Raw genomic sequence first — 19,833 nt, 5'->3', positions numbered from 1 at the left:
AAAATCTGTTTATAGATCATACAAAATGGATGGTAGTTTATATCTACAAGCCACTGATCCTAATAAATTATCTTATCTAATCTCATTTTTATCTCCTCAATAACCAATAAAAGAAGAGGAGAGTATTGAAAGTCAACCTCACATGTAAATGTGTGTTGAACAGTTGCAGACATGTAAAAGCCTTGTGTCTGTGTTTGTTTGGATGGAAAATAATGTCTTGTGCAAATGCTGTTCAGAAATGCTGCCATGTGATGATTTCTCTGGGCCGGCTGTAACTCAGGAGGAACAGCAGTCGCCCACCAATTGGGGCCATTGGTTCGACTCTGGCTTCCCCCAGGCCACATGTTGATGCTGTACGAGAATGGGTGAATGCGGCATGTAGTGTTGGAAGCTTTGAGTGGTCAGTTAGACTAGAAAAGTGCAATACAAGTACAGTCCATTTACCATTTCTTTCTTACTGACACTGCTGTTTGCACTTGGATTACACATATATAACTCTCAGGTAACAGCTCAAAAGCCGATCAGTCAGTGTTTCACAGTACAAACCTAAAACAGACTGGGAAAGTAACTCAGGATTTTTGAAGTTGAAGAAGAGGAATACTCTGCAGTGGGCAAGTTTTTCATCTGACTGCAACCTGTGTTTCACTTGCTGTAGACAAAACTAAAGGCTGGACACCACAAACAACCCTACAACTAAAATAAAATTACAAGAAGATCTGGCATAGCATGACAAAGGATGAAACACATTCTTTAATCATATTCATAGGTTCTAGATTTGAATTGCCTGCAAAGTATTCTGAACAAATTATTAGTAACATCTTATTCATGTTTTGGTGAATTTGACTTAATTTAAGACCCTAAAATAAAGGGTTGTAAATATTAAGGAGGTTTTATTCCAAAAGGCTTATCCAGTTTTGTTGTCAAAACCCTTAAATGTTGGTCTTTCCTTATAATGCTCATATTCATGATATAATTTCAGCTTTATATGTTTTAGCACACAGCTAAAATAACAAATCTGTACAATATGAGAAGAAAACAAAGCAAAGTGTGATGGTGTCACTGTCTCTCAGTTATCTTATGTGGTACAATGTTAATTAAGCAGTTAAAAAAGGTATCATCCCTGACGGTCTAAGTATACCCATTAGGTCAAGGTCTGTCAAACAGATACAATTGATAATAAATTGTCCACATTTATACAGTGCCTTTAACCTTGTAAAGGTTCTGCCAAGTGCTTTATAGTGTGTTTACAATTACAAATTTATACAAGCAGTACAGTACTTCATATTATATATTTCCACTACAGCTCACTTAGTGTTTTCTGAAAAGCTATGTTTTCTTTTTTGATAGAGAATGCACAGGCGAATGGATGCTTGGGTCTGTCAGTTCTTGTCTGTGCTTTCATTTACCCGTGTGTGTTTAATTTGATAAAAATTCTGGTCTACTATTCCATGCAACTCCTTGTGAGTTTATGTAAAGGAAGGCACATCAATATAGAGATGGACAGAATACAGAGTGGAATCTTGTAATGATGAAGTGCCTACAGGGCATTTATCATTTGTCCAATATGCAGCAAGAATAAAATAATAAAATCTTATGAATCATATACATTAGAATTGAATTATTCTAGAAAAGAAGTGATGTTTTTTCACAAAAATAATTATTTCCGAAACAATTTCATGTTTTAGTTTAGTTATAGTTTTTAGTTTAGTTTATCAAAAGATCAGATCAATTAATTAATAAATACCTGCTAAGAAAGTGTTTTTCTGTTCTTTTCTCTCTTTTTTTTTGCACTTAAAGTAACACTAGAGTATTTGGCACCTGTTTGCCCTTTGGCTCCCCCTACAGTTGTGAGTTCTAACAGCACAATCATAAAAAAAATCTCAATGTGACTCCTGCACATGCACAGGCATACACATTAAATTTGTTGTCAACTTGAAGAGGCCATAAAAACGCCATCAAAAGCCCATGAAAATGTGAAGCGACTATGAAAGTTGTGAATTGCGGTATTTCAGCCCCCATACACTCCAGGACAGTTTCTAAGATAGAAACTGTACAAAAAGTCAGTATCCTTCAAAACAATTCGGAGGCCTATAGTTTTAAACTTCCACACTGTTATACTGTTTCTTTAACATTATGAGATCATATTTTCACATTTTGTGCAATGAACTAATGGGTAACTTTAGCTGCAGCTTGGACCATTTTGGTCTGAACAAAAACAATCAAACAGGCATCATGTGTCACCTATCATGTATATTGGGAACAAGTCTGACTCAGAAAATGAACAATTCTGAGGATTGTTGAGCCTTGAGCGAAATCAGCTTAACTGAACTTTAATAAGAGAAGGCAAGCAACTGCCTCTTTCAGATACACAGGCTAGATACAAATGCTTAACCTGAAATTTGCTGCCATAATATCGTAGTGTTTTTGAGGCTCAGATTTTAATAAAAACTTACACCTACTGACTTGCAACCCACACACTTACAATCAGCAAGCATGCCTCTTTACCTCGAAACACAAAATCACACTTCTCAATACTGCATGTTCATGCCTGCCTACATGCCTCTATGTTTGATTGTATGTCATTTTTTGTGTGTGCATGATTATTTATGTGTGTGCGCTTTTGTGTTGCTTCTGTTCCCCATTTTTCCATTTTGCTCTGCTGGGTCTATTTTTCAATTTTGCCAATTTCTGCTCAGATGACCACAAACCAGTGTGCGCAGACCGACACACCTCAATGTTCCCTAAGATTAGGGCACTATTAGGGCACACATTTGCACACAGTCACACATACAACTGTGGCACTAGGAAATGGAAAAATAATTCTTGTAATATTACCTGGGTTACACAGGTGTTGGGATAGTTATAAGATGCAGAGATGTTCCACTGTGTGTTGGGTAGACATTACACAGAGGGAGGCAAAGAAGAAAGAAGCAAGAATACCACATATTTTGGGGGTGGAAGATCCACAACTATAGGAAGCAAAAGCAGAGAACTGAAAAGTCTTAACACAATGATCATCCTATTAAGTATTCAGAGGCCTTAACAAGACATACATGTATATTTTCAAAATGGAGTGCTTTATATGAATTTATGCTTTCATCCGCAGCAGACCTTTTTTGGGAAACTAAAAAAACATCAGTCGGATCCTCAGTCTCCACTCATGGCTCCAGCCCTCCTGCAGTGTGCACAACATAGGTTTTATTGACAATTTCAACCTGTTTTGGAATCGCTCCTCGCTGTTTAAGACTGATGGACTCCACCCGAACGCACTTGGTAGCCGTATGCTTGCGGCTAACTTTCAGCACACTGTACAATGCTCTCCACACTCCTGACTATTTACATCACACACCCCCTCCCCGTATACTCCATCTCCACTCACCTGGTCAACACAGAGCACTATTTCAGCTGCAAGCGCCCCCCAGTGGCCCCAGCTGTCATTAACCCCCTCACCAGAGATTTTCCCTATACAGACCGCCATCAGGCACAGACTCCCCCATTCACGCAGCCCTGCACTACGTCTCCACAGCCAACAGCCCGCGAACCTGCGCAACCTCCGTCCCCTTTTGCTCTCCTCACAACTATTCAGAAAGCAAACTCACCTGAAACTGGCTCTACTCAACACCCGCTCTTTGAACAATAAAAGCCTTCTTCTGAATGAATTCATAACGGACTACAAACTTGATTTCCTCTGCCTCACTGAAACCTGGCACAAACCCCTGGATTATTTCTTGTTAAATCAGACCACACCAACTGGATTCTCTTATAGGGAAAAACCTCGTCCTGAGGGGAGGGGTGGCGAAGTTGCTGCAGTCTACAACAACGACATTACAACAACTACCATTCCCATTCCTGCTGCTCTCTCCTTCGACCACATCCTTCAAACTTTCTGGTCCCACCTCGCTCGTCACTGCTATTATTTACCGACATACTCCACCCCTTCGACCTCCCTTCCCACCCTACCCCCTGTTACCACCCAGCCACTGTCTTACTTCTCCCTGGTGTCCCCAACTGAACTGACCACCTTCACATCAGGCATGAGAACCTCCAATTGTGTCTTAGATCCCATCTCGTCCAGTTTAGTCAAGGATTGTCTCCCAGCCATCTCCCCCCTCATCACACAAATCATCAACTCCTCCCTCACTTCTGGTTCCATCCCCCACTCACTCAAACTGGCTGTCATTACTCCAATACTCAAAAAACCCGGCCTCAACACTGATGACATGAACAACTTCCGGCCTATCTCCAATCTCCCCTTTCTGTGAAAAATACTGGAATGTGTAGTTGCCTCTCAACTCAAAACCCCTCTCATCTCCAACAATCTGTTTGAACCACTTCAGTCTGGATTCCGCTCACGACACAGCACCGAAACAGCCCTCCTCAAAATCACCAATGACCTTCTCCTCTCCTCAGACTCTGGACATCTCACCATCCTCATTCTCCTTGACCTCACCGCAGCCTTCGACACCATCAACCACTCCATCCTCCTCTCCCGCCTGGAATCCTCCCTCAACATCACCGGCACTGCACTCACCTGGCTTAAATCATATCTCTCTGACAGACAACAGTTCATCAATATCAACAACTGCACCTCCCCCACTGCTCCTCTGTCACAAGGCATTCCCCAGGGCTCGGTGCTTGGCCCCCTACTCTTCATCCTCTACATGCTCCCCCTTGGCAATATCATCCGTCACCACGGTCTTCACTTCCACTGCTATGCCGACGACATCCAGTTTTACTTCTCCACCAAGTCCATCAGCACTGCAACTCACGCCACTCTCACCAACTGCCTCACTGATATCAGATCATGGCTGCAAACCAACTTTCTCCTGCTGTACTACAATAAATCCAACATGTTCATCATCGGTCCCAAATCACTCCCCAGAACCACTGACAACTTCTCCCTCTCCATTGATAACTCCACCCTGTCCCCCTCCCCACACATCCGCAACCTCGGAATCACCTCCGAAAGCAACCTCTCCTTTGAGCAACACATCAACCACATCACTAGATCTGCTTTCTTCCATCTCAAAAACATAGCACGCCTACACTCTTCACTCACCTTCTCAGCTGCTGAAACACTCATCCATGCATCCATTCATCACTTCCAGACTCGACTAATGTAATAGCATTCTTCACGGTACATCATCCAAAGTCCTCAATAAACTTCAGTACATACAGAACTCTGCTGCCCGCCCACTCACCTGCACCCGCTCCTATGATTACATCAGCCCTGTCCTCCAAAAACTCCACTGGCTCCCTGTCCCACAACGCATCCAATTCAAAGTCCTTCTCCTCACTCACAAAGCCCTCCACAACCAGGCTCCCTCCTACCTCACTGACCTGCTCCCCTGTTACACTCCCCCCCCCGCAGACACCCGTACCAAGCACCGAACCTGGGGAGACAGAGCCTTCTCAATCGCCACCCCCTTCTCTGGAACTCTCTCCCATAATACATCAGAGACTGCACCAATCTGTCCACTTTCAAAACTTCACTAAAAACCCACCTTTTCAAAACTGCTTTTATATGAATAACTCTGTATGCCCTATTATCTCCTCTTGTATATTTTACTCCCGCTATTATCTTTTAACCTGATTTTAACATTTGTGTGTAAGGCGTCTTTGTGTACCCTTTTAAAAGCGCTCTATAAATAACATGTAGTATTATTATTATTATTATTATTATCATCATTTGGAAATTTAACAATGTTCTGACAGGAAAGATTTTTTATTTTTTTTTAAAACAATGACACCCAATTTTTCCCTATGAGGGCTCTGTAAGTCACCCCAGGCAAAATTATATCCAGTCCCATTTAGAGCCATGAATGGGCGACACTGCCCTACAAAATCATTTGCCGAAAACAATGATTGTTTTCGACAAAGCCAAATAGGCTAGACAGTAAAAGCAAAAGCAAAGTAGGAGTGTTGTTTTACAGAGTGTGAAATTAAACACTCATTAATGATACAGAGAAGAGGAAATTGATTTGTTTCTCAGTTGTAAAAATCACAAAAGGAAGAAAAGAAAACTGCACAACTCTCTCAGTTTAGAGCGAAAGATCCTCCCCAAGTACAAACATAAATGGTCAGATTACAAACAAGAGACAAAAAAGAATGTTTGTTGATTGTGTAACCAAGCATTAAAAATGTTGAACATGAGGAACATTGTTAATACCCTTCCAAGACAACTTACTTGTGCTGAAGATGCTAAAGAAATGTTTCTAGTTTGGCAGATAGTTAACAAATTTTGATAGTCTTATCTTATCTTAGCCTGGATATCAACTATTTGTTTGTCTGTTTCTTCAAATCTTTGCTTTGGGTTAGAGGTTACCATGCTGTCCATTGCAGTCATGTGTTACATCCTACACAGAAGCCTGCTGATAACATTCTCCAGCCTAGTTTATTTGCTCCAAACCAAGTAATGGAAAAATGCCCAGTGCACACTTCCCTTGCTTCAAACTACCATAGCTTTTCAATTGTACAGTTTTTGTTACAGAAGAATGACGCATATCACTTACATTAGGAAATAATTCATCCGGGCCTCTTGATAAATGTACACCGTGCTGATATGGTTCATAAAAACACGTCTCACATATATTAGAAATGGACTTGTTTTTTTTTTTTCTTCTTTAACTGAAGGTGTAACCCAAAGCAGAGATTATATAATAGATCTGCTGGAGTGCAGAGTATTAAAAAGACCTTTAATTACCAGATAATAACAGCCCCTCTTGGTTTTTTCCGTCTCATTTATCTCCTGTCCTCCCAGACCTACCAGAGACAGTGAGGATGATGAAGATGATGACAGGAAGGGCAAAGGCTGCACCCTACAGGTATTATTTGATTGGATTTCATATTGCATTTTTAAAGCAAGTTCTTTAATTATTTTTTCAGTGTCATTATCCTCAAAATATAGAAGAAAGGAGTCTTCTCACTTTATACTGAGGATGTAATGTGGAGATAATGTTTATATTGACTTGAGCTAAGGAGACTATATTGTGCTTTATGGGCTTTCCCTCTTCCTTCACTGTGTAATACTTATATCTTTTCACATCTTAAAGGTTAAACATGTAAAAGCCCAATCATTACAGCTCACACTTGAGGGCGACATTATCTCCCACAGGAGACACTGCTACTAAACCGCCTTAAGGGCTGTAATTGTAATCAAGGCTTTTCGTTCTGGACTTTTTAAACTTTTGCATAATGCCTGTCTAGTGACACATTAGGCACACCCTTAAACACAAATGCCTCTCATTTATTTGTGAACAGGCAGCTGACCAATCAGAGCAGAGTAAGCCTTAAACCATATAAGCCTCACCTTATTGACCCTCAAGTTTAATTATGTGTTTGTAAAAAGATTTGATCGACATTAATACTGATTATTATCTGAACCTTTCTCTTCTCCTTTCAGTACCAGTATGCTTTGGTGCGGGTCCTCACCCATTTTGTCGCTGAACCGTCTGACCCAGGAGGGGAGATGGTCTACATGCTGGGAACAGACTGGCAAGCTGATATCACTCATTTGGTTTTGGACCAGTTGAAGGTAGGTATACAAATATGATTGCACATAATCTCACCAAATCCCTCTTGTAGGAAACAGCTGAGATGTATATGTCATCGACCTTTGTTTTTTGTTAGTTTAGCACCTGCACTAATCCAAATTAGAAATAAGTGAGTAAATTACAGGCTGTAATTGTTTCTTTTAACACATTATCTAACAAAAAAAAATTATTTTCATAGGTAGAAGATCCTCGCATTGCCAGTCTCATAGATGGACGTATCTTGATAGGGCGGGACCTGGGAATCACTACTATACAGGTATGCGTTCTTTTATTACTAAACAAGTGACCCAGTCTATTCCTTTTCAAGCTACACAAACTATGCTGGCTGATATCATCATCCTAAATCACTGAACAACTTTCGATCTCTCTACTGGGGCCATTTGCTTTCATATAAAATTGAAAAAATACACTCCACAAGCAACGTATTCATCACTTTTAGGAGAACAAATACAAAAAACAAACAGTTGAAAATTTATGATTATGTCAAGCGCAGTGTAATTTGGCACTTCGCATTGCAGCCATAAGCACCCGGGTGATGTAAACACTATCATGTTATTCTTCATCTCCTGCAACTCTAAGCCTCCCCTGCTGGCTTGTTACACAATTAGCTACAATTAACTGTTGGGGATTTGGCCCTGACATCTAGGTGTGATGTTGATCACATATGCACATGGAACTCATTTGTGCACTTGCTGAATTCTAATGAGGCTTGCTACTGTAAGCTAAAGAGTAAAGCTTTGTAAGCCACTGCTTATATTACCAGAATACTGTACAGCACAGCCAAAACAAAACCACTACATTTGTGATAGTTCAGTATGGCCTTTGAGATTTTTTACAGTTGTGTTATATGCAATGCATTTTAAGTCAAAGTCTGACTGGATACACTTGCAATGTAAGCTTTTAAAAATATGTTGCGTATGTGCTAAATAGGTTGGCGTTGAGTTCAGTGCAAATGCAGGGGGATTGTGGGAGACAGCTGAGTGTGTTTCACCATCCAACCAACTGAAGACAGAGACACACACATTGTACAGATGCACATGGCATTGACAGCTGTGCTCTGTTTGCAAGCCAGGAGAGAGAATTTAACCAGCATTCCCATCGAGATGCCAGAGTCGACAGCTATCATTTGATAGTTTGACATTTCAATTTTTCCCCCTGCTCAGTTCTGCTGAATCCTACCTCTTCCTTCATTCCCCATCTCTCTTTCATTTCTCCTCTCGTCCAGTCTCTCCTTTTCCACCCTTTCATCCGGTCTTGAAGAGCAATCCTAGAGGTGTCAATCATTGCATTTTGTTACCTCGCTGAGGGGGGGGATTGAGTTTGACACTCCGACATGTTCACTGAGAGATTTTCTTTGTACACCAATCAGATCTGTCTGTCCTCATGTCACCAGGCGGAGAAATACTCTACATCACAGGGCTCCTAATCTTCATCACTGTCTGTCTTCCCTCTCTCCATATGTACCCTAGTCTCATTCGTATTCCTTCTTCCTCCCCTCTCTCCCATTCTGTCCCCCCCTATTTGTCATCGTCTCTCCCCCTCTGACACCTGCTTCATTTATTACTCACCCTAGCTCACCATCTTCCTCGCACTTTCTTCTTTCTTCATCCACTTTCTTTCGTTTTGGTCTTCTTTGGTCTTGACTTTGTTGACTGAGTTGAATGCTGACACAGCAGCTGAGCGAGGGGGACAGATGAAAACACTGTGTATACATGTTTGTTTGAGAGTAAAGGTTTTCATTATTTAGTGTGCGCTTTACTGTCAGCACCAGCGTTTCCGAACCAGCATTTTAATTACACAGACAATACTGTCATCTGCCAAAGGTCCGTGTTTGTCTGCTTGCATCAGTGTTATGTTCACATTACCAGGCTGAGGTCATTCGAATCTGATTTGTGCCACCTTAGTGTCTGGTCCTAGATCGAATATATATCTAATACTTGGCTATTGGACATAGGTCTGACAAGAGATGCTCATATCAGAGTAATGCTCATATCAGATTCCATGCAGCTTTTTGTTTTAATGCATGACTGGACTATTTTCATGAACCTACAGCACTTTCACAGCACTGATAATAATATCCACTAAAGCAGCAAAAGCTAGCTTTCCAGCCTTGCTTGTCCTTCTCAATCTTTTCCTAGATAGTTAGGACAATGTTTGCTGTCATCTAAATAAACCACAAATTTACTGCTAAGGTAACTTACATTTCATTATGTCTCAATCTAATCTCCCAAGTATTGGCATTACTTTGGAGTTAACTAGCTTATGCTATTTCACTCACAGTATGTCAAACATGTCACTTTAAGACACTCTAAGACAAAGTATTAGTCACAAGGTTTTGTCACCCTCATTATTATCATTAATCTGGACCATTTTTAGACACAAGATATAATTTCATGACTTATCAGACCAAAAAAATCCTCACATTTAAAAAAAAAAAAAAAAATTTCAAACTTTTCTTTTTCTTTTACGGTGTATTTTTACGATTGATCATTGCAGGTTCTTTCCCCGCTATCTGACTCTATCCTGGCAGAGAAGACTGTGACAGTGCTGGATGACAAGGTACTGTAACATATTTTATGTAACTGAAGTGCAGGTCTCTGCACTTTTGGTATGTTTTGGTATGCGGTGTAAAAGACTTGCATAGTACTTCATTTTCCCCTCAATGATGTACAAGGGGACAATATTTAGCGGGTATAATCACAAATGCAAATGCATTAATACAAAAAAAAGCACATTAGTGTCCCAAAGCAAGTTACATATAAAACTTTTTTTTATTTAGGTAACCCATGTGTAAGCTGAATCCAATTTTACCAAGTACATTTGATACTGGGCAATCCAGAATGAGATCACCCAATTTCACACAAAAAGATAATAAAAATAATGTGATTTGGTAGTCTATACTGTTTCTATAGATATTATTGTACTGCATTATTGTACATACTGGTTATTCCCATGAAGACTACTATTAAAACCCTGCATATTACCTTTTTTTTACACTATGCATATACATTAATCTGTACATATTCTTTATTATTTGCTGTATTTGTATTTGCTATTTTCAATTGCAATTAAAATTCAAAATATATCATTTTAATTATACTGTGTATTATTTTTTTGCACATCTTCCTATTCTAGTATATTGTGTCGTACTTGTTATTACCTGTATATCTTTGTAATGATTAATTTAAGATACAAAGTGATTTACTTTCAGTTACAGTTATTATTTACCATTGCACAGGAGAATCCCATTGGTCCATCATTATCTCTTAATAAAAATCCCCTTTGTCTGTCAGTACCAGCCCCGAAGGGATGGCAAACAAATATAGGTCACACCTTTCATTGACTGTCTCCATCAATGACATATGTGTTGGTCTAGGTAACAATCACAGACCTGGGAGTCCAGCTGGTTGCATCTTTGTCGCTCAGTATGACAGCAAGTCCAGGAAATTACCAGGCTATACAGCTAACAACTACAGCTACAGACCTGCTGCACACACCTAAACAGGTATGAGATACTTACAACCATTTGTATTTACAAGCCAAACTCAAATACACACAAGTATATGCATGGAATTACATTTATGCAGTGTAGATTTACTCTAACCCCAACACTTAACTACACCAATAATACTGCTGTATTACATGTTCTCACATACAGAGATGGAGGTATTGCTGTCTCTACAAGATATCAAATCTCACAAACAACACAAACATAAAAACACATAAAACTGACTTCCTCACACACATTAAGAGATGGACAATAACTTAGGTTATCCTTATCTCTATAGTAATACCCCAGGAGTCATAATCATGGGACTTAAACAGTAATGCTGGGCTGTGAACGGCAGCTATCTCTTTCACAATCAATTTCTAATTAGAACTGTATCATTTCCAGGCTAGTGCAACACAGCTACAGTTAAAATCACCTAAACATCTGCAGGTATTTATTTTACATGATTCCTGGCCTCAAACCAAATTCAAACATGCAGACATACACACACACACAGCACAAAACAACAAACAGAACATCCATCTACCCACATGTATAGTATTTTGCCAGGATATTGCCACGGCTTTGCCCATTGACGAAAACTCAAGATTTCAATACATTTTAATCACAAATTTCTTGGCCTATACTGTCAATTTTTTTAGAATATTATGAAATCTGTGGGAGTAATTTTTTTAAAATGTAATGTGTAAAACGCCAAAATGGATTCTTTGAGCTTAAATGGCTCCTAGAGGTTTTTTCCTTTGTCCAGGCATGTTCTAGCTATGCAGTAGCCGGAACATGAAAGTAGCCGGAGGGCTGCATTTGAGGGGGCGCTGTGAAGCCATTTTGCCACATCACCGAAATAAGCAATTAATTTGGCACAAGAATAAGAATGATAAACACTACAGCTTCAATGGGCCTTTGCTCTGCCTTTGGTGCTCAGGCCTAAAAACAGCTCCAAGTCTACAAAGCCAGAGGGTTGAGGGTTTTAAAATTTGCTCTTTTCACCAAATAAAACAAAATATCCTCATCATTATCTTTCTTTTCTGTAGCCCCAAAAATGACCCATGGAAAACACTTTTAATATCTTATAAGGGTAAGAAGAGTAAAACTTTTCATCTTTCTCAACAGCTGGTGGCTAACATGACCTCTCTGTTGCTGAGCAGTCTTTGTAGAATACATTTAGAGCTTTTTGATGGAAAACAATTTTGCGATGCATTTGAGAGCAGTGTGACAGAATCAAGGTAGCATTCTTAAAAAATTTATATTTCTCATTTATATACATATAAAAATGAATGAATAAATAACTTTGTCAGAAGACTTTTCAGACTGTTGAAGCACAACCAACACAAATGATTTTTCATTGCTCACATAGCCAAAACAGTTTTTGTATGCCTATTAAAATTGAATCTAAATAAATGTTGGCCAATGCCACTGGTTGATGTCATCCTGTTTGCTGAAAGGCCAGTTCCTGCCAACAAGCTGAATAATGGCCCTTACTGATGTAAGGCCAATATATTTGTACATCCCTCGTAATATTGCATATCACTCCAAGTATTATCTTTTAAATTCTGCATAGTCCTTATTTGATCATATAAATGTGATCAAACAGTTCCCATACAAATAAATAAGCATTAAAGATATAGTATAGATATAGTGAAGATATACCTTGACACAAAGTAGCAAAGTTACTGCCATATAAAGTTTGTTGCTCATGAAATAATGACATTTCTCAGATGCAGCGTTGGCATTAATTACAATCCATGACACTAAAAGGCCACCTCAGTCTATGGCTAAAATGTCATTAATGTGTGATGCTCTGATGTATGCTCTCTGTGGACCCTGGAATTGTATTCATTCTGTTTTCTGTTTTTTTTTTTTTAATTCAGGAGGCCATGTTCAGCGCATGGATCCAGTACAGTGATGGCTCAGTGACACCTCTTGATATCTACGATCCCAAAGACTTCCTCCTCTCAGCTGTCTCATTGGATGAAAGTGTCATCTCCATAACCAATCAGGTTAAAACTCCACTTTTTTAGAAATATTCAAGTCCTAACATGACAGTTTTACCATGTAATATTGTGGGCATTTGCACCAGACATAACATGTCAATCTTGCATTGTTTCTATCAATTAGGAGCAGCACTGGCCAATTATTGTTGCGGAGAGTGATGGACAGGGGCCACTGGTTCGTGTCGAGATGGTCATATCTGAGACGTGCCAGAAGTCCAAAAGGAAGAGTGTGCTAGCCTCTGGAGTTGGTAACGTTGTAGTTAGGTTTGGAGCAAAGCCCGAGGAGAGAGGTGGACACGAGGATGGTGGAGTGTTGGACAACAGCACAAATGAGCAAAGGACAAAAGATGGAGGCGAGTGGAAGGCCAGCAGTGCAGCTGTGGACAGAGAGGAAGGGGCTATGAGGAAGGTGGGAGTACTATTCAAAATATTTAGGTTTAACCTCATTCTTCTCCTTTTTCAAGATAACTACAATAACACTTCCAGATTTGAGAGCTCAGTCAAATCTAAACATTTCTACTGAAAACATGTGAAATATCTACAGTATGCAGTATTTGAATTGATCCACATAAATATATAAAAAACATTTCTGAATAAAACTCAACCATGGGCTTGTGTTGTCTCTATTAATCAGGTTAGCACAACAACCAAGAGCACAGTAACCCATCGTGCTTCAGGTGGCAAAGCAGCAAACGGTGGCAGCAGCAGCAGCCAAGGCAGTGGTCCCAGCCAAGCAGGGGACAGCAGCTACCCCGTTCAGGTGGAGGTTCCAGGGACAGGAAACAGTGAGCTGAGCCAAACCACTAGAGGCTTGTCAGACCTTGAGATCGGGATGTATGCACTTCTGGGAGTATTTTGCCTGGCAATACTGGTCTTCCTAATCAACTGTGTCAGCTTTGCTTTCAGGTAATACAGTATAAAGACTATGTTGATTTCATCATTCAAACTGATTAATTGAAGATTAAATAGTAAAACATCCCTACCTGTGAAATCATAGTTGATAAAATTTCTGTGCAGATCATTATCTCAAACACCTGATAACTTGCCATTTTGGTCCACATATAAGCTGTTTGTATATTGTAGTTACCTGGATACAAGCAGGGATTATTTAAAGCAACCTAAGTTTGAAATATTCTAAAAGGAAACTCCTTTATCCACTGTTTTTTTATGCAGTTATGCCATTAAATCATACTTTTTTTACTGTTCATTTAAAAAAAGAAAATTTGACCTATATTGCAGAATAACTTATTTTTTCGTCTGCAGATACCGTCACAAGCAGGTCCCCGTGCTAGAGGCTGGAGGCAACATGAACCATGCCCATGACTGGGTGTGGCTTGGAAATGAGGCTGACCTTTTAGCTGACCACTCTGACCAATGCCAGGGCGGGATCCCTGACGAATGCACCACCATCATTGACCGGAATGAAGGAGGATACGAGGAGAACAAGTACCTACTTAATGGGGCAGGCAACACTTTGGTGATGGGTGTGGGCACAGGTATGGGGACTATTAGTGGGGGTGGTGGCACAGGTGGACACAGGGGCATCACCCATGGACAAACCTTGCCAAGATCTGTTCCAGAACCACATCAGTGCCTTTCAGCAATCACTACTGGTGGCAAAGATGCCATTGGCAACACAGAGCATCTGAATAATTCACCCCGAGCCACAGCTGCAGTTGCAGTTGCTAAACGCAAACGTGTCAAATTCACCTCTTTTGCCACTGTTCTGCCCAATGATAATTCGGGTGGGGGTGGCCCATTCACCAACTCCTCAGTTCTGGTGACCAATGGGAATGAGGATGACATCAAGTGGGTGTGCCAGGATATGGACCTGGGTCAGTCTGAAATGAGAACCTACATGGAGAGGCTACAAGACAATCTGTGACTGATGAGGAAAGAGACTGAAACAGAGGGGCAGAGGATGAGTGCTGGGGGGAGGATGGACAATGAGTACAATTCACCTGTAATGCCTTTGCTATGGATTAATGGAGGGAGAATGGGAGGGGTAAGAGAGGAGTAACACAAGAAAAAGAGTGGTTAAAATTTTTGAAGATTATTGAGCAGATAGTACAGGGGATGCTTATTTTGAGCTCCCCTTAAACTATGAAAAGCATTAAGTCATCACTAGCTCATGCTAAAAGTAATGGTAGCAAACTATAAGTAATATTAAGAGTTTGTTTTGTATTATCGAAAAAATCTTAGTGTAAAAATCAATTAGTCACTTTTGGTTATGAATGTTTACTTTCAGAAAACCAGTAAATCACTGTTTTCACACATTATAAATTCAGGGTATGTTATTTGACTTTATTAAGCCACTATACATCCAAACAAAGATGGTGAGAAACTGTCATCATGTACTGACTTCACAAGCCCTTTTTTTAAAACTCATACAACTTCAGCTGTGGCTGTCAAATAATTATTGATCTAGTTGTACTATATACACTTGTCATTTATAGACCAAGTCTGCTAAATGGTCACAGAAGGAATCATTGAGGCCCCTGAAGAGTAGATGTACCTCAAAGATACCATCTGTTCTGACATAGATACTGGATCATGTGACCCATTTTCTTTGGGTATCGCTCATAAGTAAAATGTGAAATGTAAAAAAAATATATATTCCATATACTCACTTGTGGAGATTTAGGCAATCATGCTCTTTTCTCAAACAATTGTGTTGAGAGTTTGAAAGTGACATACCATGAAAAAGACTGTTTCTCCCTTGGATCCAAGACAGAGGCATTTATTCTTGCACAATTTTAAACAGAAATGGACATTAGCCATTTTTCAGGCTTGATTTCTGTTTCCTGAACTTTGCAGCTGTTGACTGCTGTTTCCCTGTATTCGGAACCAATCCTGACAGCCCCTTGCCCCCATCCTTGTCTGGGATTGAACAGTATTAAGAGCTTTGTGAACTAGAACACACAGTGAAATCCTGCGGAAAGCTGTCTGGAAACTAAAGAGGTACTGACTGAAATTAAAAGGAAGTTGCTTGGGATTTGCAAAGCTCGACTGAACACTTAATAATGAGGATTAAACAATGTCACAAATAGGCAACAATACAGCCAGGAGTACATTTAGTGATGTACAGGGAACTAACAGGAAATGATATTACAAAACAAGTGAAAATAGACTGATTATCTGACAAATATGTCTGGGTTCATGGGACATCTTGGTGAACGTTATAAATATATTTTTCCCTTTGTTTGTACTTTTTGATAAATAAGTTTATTATGTTACTTCTGGTTTTTTTTAATTTAGGAAGATATTCAATTGTAGATTTTTATTTTAGAGATTTATTAAGAGTTTAAGAATATATGATTCTTTTTATTTCTCTTAGATATTGTATCTATTTATTTAAATTGACATTTGAGAGGGTGAGGAAGGAAAGAAAAGACAGGAATCCCCTGCTGACCTGCTGGTGAATGATAGCACACAGTAAAAGAATAAGTAAAAAGAAGGAGACAGATCAGGCAGAGGTTGCCTCACCTTCGTTAGCTCAGGTGACGAGTCATGATGAACCGACAGTAATAGAGGAGAACTGTAAGATTGTTAAGACTGCAATATTTATTTATAAATGTGTTACTGTTTCAGAGTACACTGTATGTTGTAAATAAATAAACATGCTTCAAAGTGCTTGTGAATAAGATTGCAGGTCACTAGCCAACAACATGGTGATATTTTGTACATTTTACAGTGTCAATATGGTACAGAATGCTATCTACCAACACAATGTGAAAGTGATCTCACTGGTTCTTTTTCTAAATATGTTCCTGTCTTTGTTTCAAGTATTGAATTAATTATTGTCTTTGTACAGGGTAGGAATCAGTTTGCCTCCATAATGATATGTAAAAACGGAGGCAATCCATCAATGCATTACACTTAAATTTGCTTGGGAATGGTGACTCTGAGAGGTCCATTTCACAAAGAAAAAAACAAACCAAAACTTAAGATGTTTATCAGTGGGCTTGTTCTAGAAAATACCAAGGTAAAATTTGTATTATCAGAGACACTGAGCATCTCTATTTTTAATCATTTCTCAATCAAGAAACCGTATGTTATGATACATAAAATCACAATCCAAATGAATGGATCTGAAACAATAGGATAGACCTGAGTTGATTCCAAATGGAGGAACAAAAAATGGGCTTCACCAAAGCAATAGATACTTTTACTGATTATTATATTATATGTTCTGGACACATTACTGTATTTTGCCGACTCTTATGTAGTTGCGGGTCTGCTGTGATCAAAAGGAATAGTTGAATGGGTCTGAGTTAGTTGCTTAAGGTATAAGTGTAGCAATGCTCTCAGATGAGAAACGTTTGGACTCTCAACATGCTGTCAGTTCAATCACACTTTACAGCCTTGTGCACCAGTTCAACCTGTTTTTATTTCTAAAGTTGTTTGGATGTAAAATGAAAAAAAACATATATGGATATTTTTCAGAGATTAGTTTCAAGTTGTTTGAGCTTTTATTTTAACCCACGTGAAGGGCAGATCTACTGTATGTAGCATCAAATGTCAGTGAGGTACTACAATTTACTGCTTGCTTACTAAACTACTGCTGCACTTTGACAGTGTCCAAGAGGAAGAAAGATAGTTTTCAAAAATATTAAAAGTCTGGCTCCTTTGTTATCTTTGCAATTGTATCATCTTGCGACTTGAATTTTGCATAATGCTGAGGTTATATAGGCTAATACATGCTAACTTGGTTCTACCAGTAAAATCCATTCAAACCTTGAGACAAATGGATGGCTTACATCTTCGGGGACTCCATCTTCTAAAGAAATATAGTCATATTAAACCAATTTACACTAGTTATTTTATTTAAATATATATTTTTAACTCGTGCAAGACAGTTTTACAACAACATAAGTCCTGGCCATTTGCCCTGGAGCGGGAGGAATCAGCAATATTACATGTTGTCACTTAGTCTTGTTATACAATTTTTGTAAGCCCTTAAGTATCCGCAGTAGGTATGCAGTTATGAAGCTGCCTCATTTTTATGATAGTAAAAATAATAGGGGTGTTGATTGTAGTCTCAATGTCTTCAGTCCTCAGACACAGTAGGTGTACTCTCCAGTGAAATGATTATGCTACCATAGATTAGATCATTTTCAGCCTAGTCTCATCAGTAAAAATGTAATAGGTGCCTCTCTCCATATGTATAAAACAAAGTGTCACAATCCAATGGTAAAAATAGTGAAATGGCAATATATCACTTGGGCTTATGACCCATGAGTATCAAAATAAGTCATTTGTAAGAATGTGCATTTTGTGACCCAATCCATCTGTTTACATCTCAGCCAAACCATCTATTTCAATTGTGACCCCAACCATTTACTTTTAAAGTGGATTTGGTATGATCATTTCTAGTCATCTAATTCTTAATCTTGTGTACCAGAGAAGCTTTGTGCACCTCATAATTCCAAATAGTTTGTAATTAGTTCAGAACGAGGGAGAGCTTTCTCTTGGGTCAAGCTTCCTCCTGAGAACAAGAGGACCTGCCGAAAGTGTGTTCTGACTAGACGAATTCCTGGAGGTTTGCAAGAGGGCAGGAAAGGGATGACAGTGACTTGTGAACATGCAATACTACAGCTAAGACATAACGTAAACAAGATACCGAGTTGAGAAACTACATTTTCAAGCATGACGACACGAGATCCTGTTGAATGTGTTCATGCCAGAGTTGGATCCCAAATATGAAAATGAGCAGCATGACCAACCGTCACCATGAAGATTACAGCAGGAGATCTTTGTATGGTAAATATGGTAATTACATGCAATTGTGCAATTGCCTGGGTGAGTAACTCTGTTTCTGAGCAGTTGTAGAAGCAACAAATGGACAAGTTCCTTTGTTTTGTGTATAAAGTAATTAACACAAAGTACCATAATCCTTCTTAGCTCCCTTTTCACTCAGTGTTACCATGATGTTTGTGTCAAAATCCAGTCATTTCTAATGTCAACACAACAGACACTGGAAGCAGTTTCACTCACTACTTGAGGCTCAGATTTGTGCCCTTTTAGTGCTTGACGTTTAGCTTCAGTTTCCCTGCAAAGCCAGCATTGCACTGGTTCTTGTTCATAAGCAGCTTTGAAAAGCTGAAAAGGGTTAATAGGGTTGCCCTCACATCCAAAAATGCATTTAGTCAAAGATATTTCTGAAGCAAAAACAAACCTTTCTCTGAAAAATATGAGCAAATGTTCCATTTCATGGGCAAGCTTTTAAAATGCTTGTGGTGGATAACGTGTACACTCTAGCTCCCATGTACATGCACTGCCAAAAGGAAATCTTGCCTTACACTCACTGTGATGAAAATTCTCCAGTCAAATTCTTGAGACTACTAGACAAAACAAGTTCCTCCTGCATTTTTTAGATTCTGGTAACATTTAAACTGATAATTCATCATTTCAACACTGCATATAAGCCAGAAAACATGAACAGAGAGCATGTCATAGGACCTTTAATCACTGACCCTAAGCATTCACAGGAGAGGGGGAAGTAGAAACTAAGAAGTCGAGGATGGAATGAAAGGTCGTTAAGTGAAAAGAATGTAAAAAAAAATTTAAAAAAATAAGTAGAAAATCGACTACCTTTGGTCCTTCTTATATGTGACAAAAAATAAACATTTTGAAATGTGTTTCCTTTGCCTTCCGGAAAGATGTTGCAGGTTAATGATGTTTTCATGCAGTGACACATGGCAGTTGAACGTCATCCCGTGACGAGTATGTGAATAGTGAGAACCTATACATCATCTTGTTAAGCTGTGTCACTGTT

The 19,833-nt window shown here is 39.2% G+C and overlaps 1 protein-coding gene across 1 annotated transcript in view; it reads left to right on the top strand.

Annotated features, from left to right (window-relative positions):
• The window catches only part of LOC140309584 (transmembrane protein 132C), a 236,508-nt gene extending 216,917 nt beyond the window's left edge, over window positions 1–19,591 (top strand). The window contains exons 8-16 of the mRNA XM_072387505.1: window positions 6,761–6,824; window positions 7,403–7,538; window positions 7,736–7,809; window positions 10,050–10,112; window positions 10,930–11,058; window positions 12,933–13,061; window positions 13,180–13,464; window positions 13,690–13,961; window positions 14,319–19,591. Of these exons, the coding sequence (XP_072243606.1) occupies window positions 6,761–6,824; window positions 7,403–7,538; window positions 7,736–7,809; window positions 10,050–10,112; window positions 10,930–11,058; window positions 12,933–13,061; window positions 13,180–13,464; window positions 13,690–13,961; window positions 14,319–14,940 (1,774 nt within the window). The 3' untranslated portion in view covers window positions 14,941–19,591. The remainder of the gene's footprint in view (window positions 1–6,760; window positions 6,825–7,402; window positions 7,539–7,735; window positions 7,810–10,049; window positions 10,113–10,929; window positions 11,059–12,932; window positions 13,062–13,179; window positions 13,465–13,689; window positions 13,962–14,318) is intronic.
• The last annotated feature ends 242 nt before the right edge of the window (window positions 19,592–19,833 follow it).

This window comes from Leuresthes tenuis, unplaced genomic scaffold, assembly GCF_036924035.1.
Source record: "Leuresthes tenuis unplaced genomic scaffold, fLeuTen1.0.hap1 SCAF_6, whole genome shotgun sequence".
Lineage (NCBI taxonomy): Eukaryota > Metazoa > Chordata > Actinopteri > Atheriniformes > Atherinopsidae > Leuresthes > Leuresthes tenuis.
This window is presented reverse-complemented; position numbering and strand designations above follow the sequence as displayed.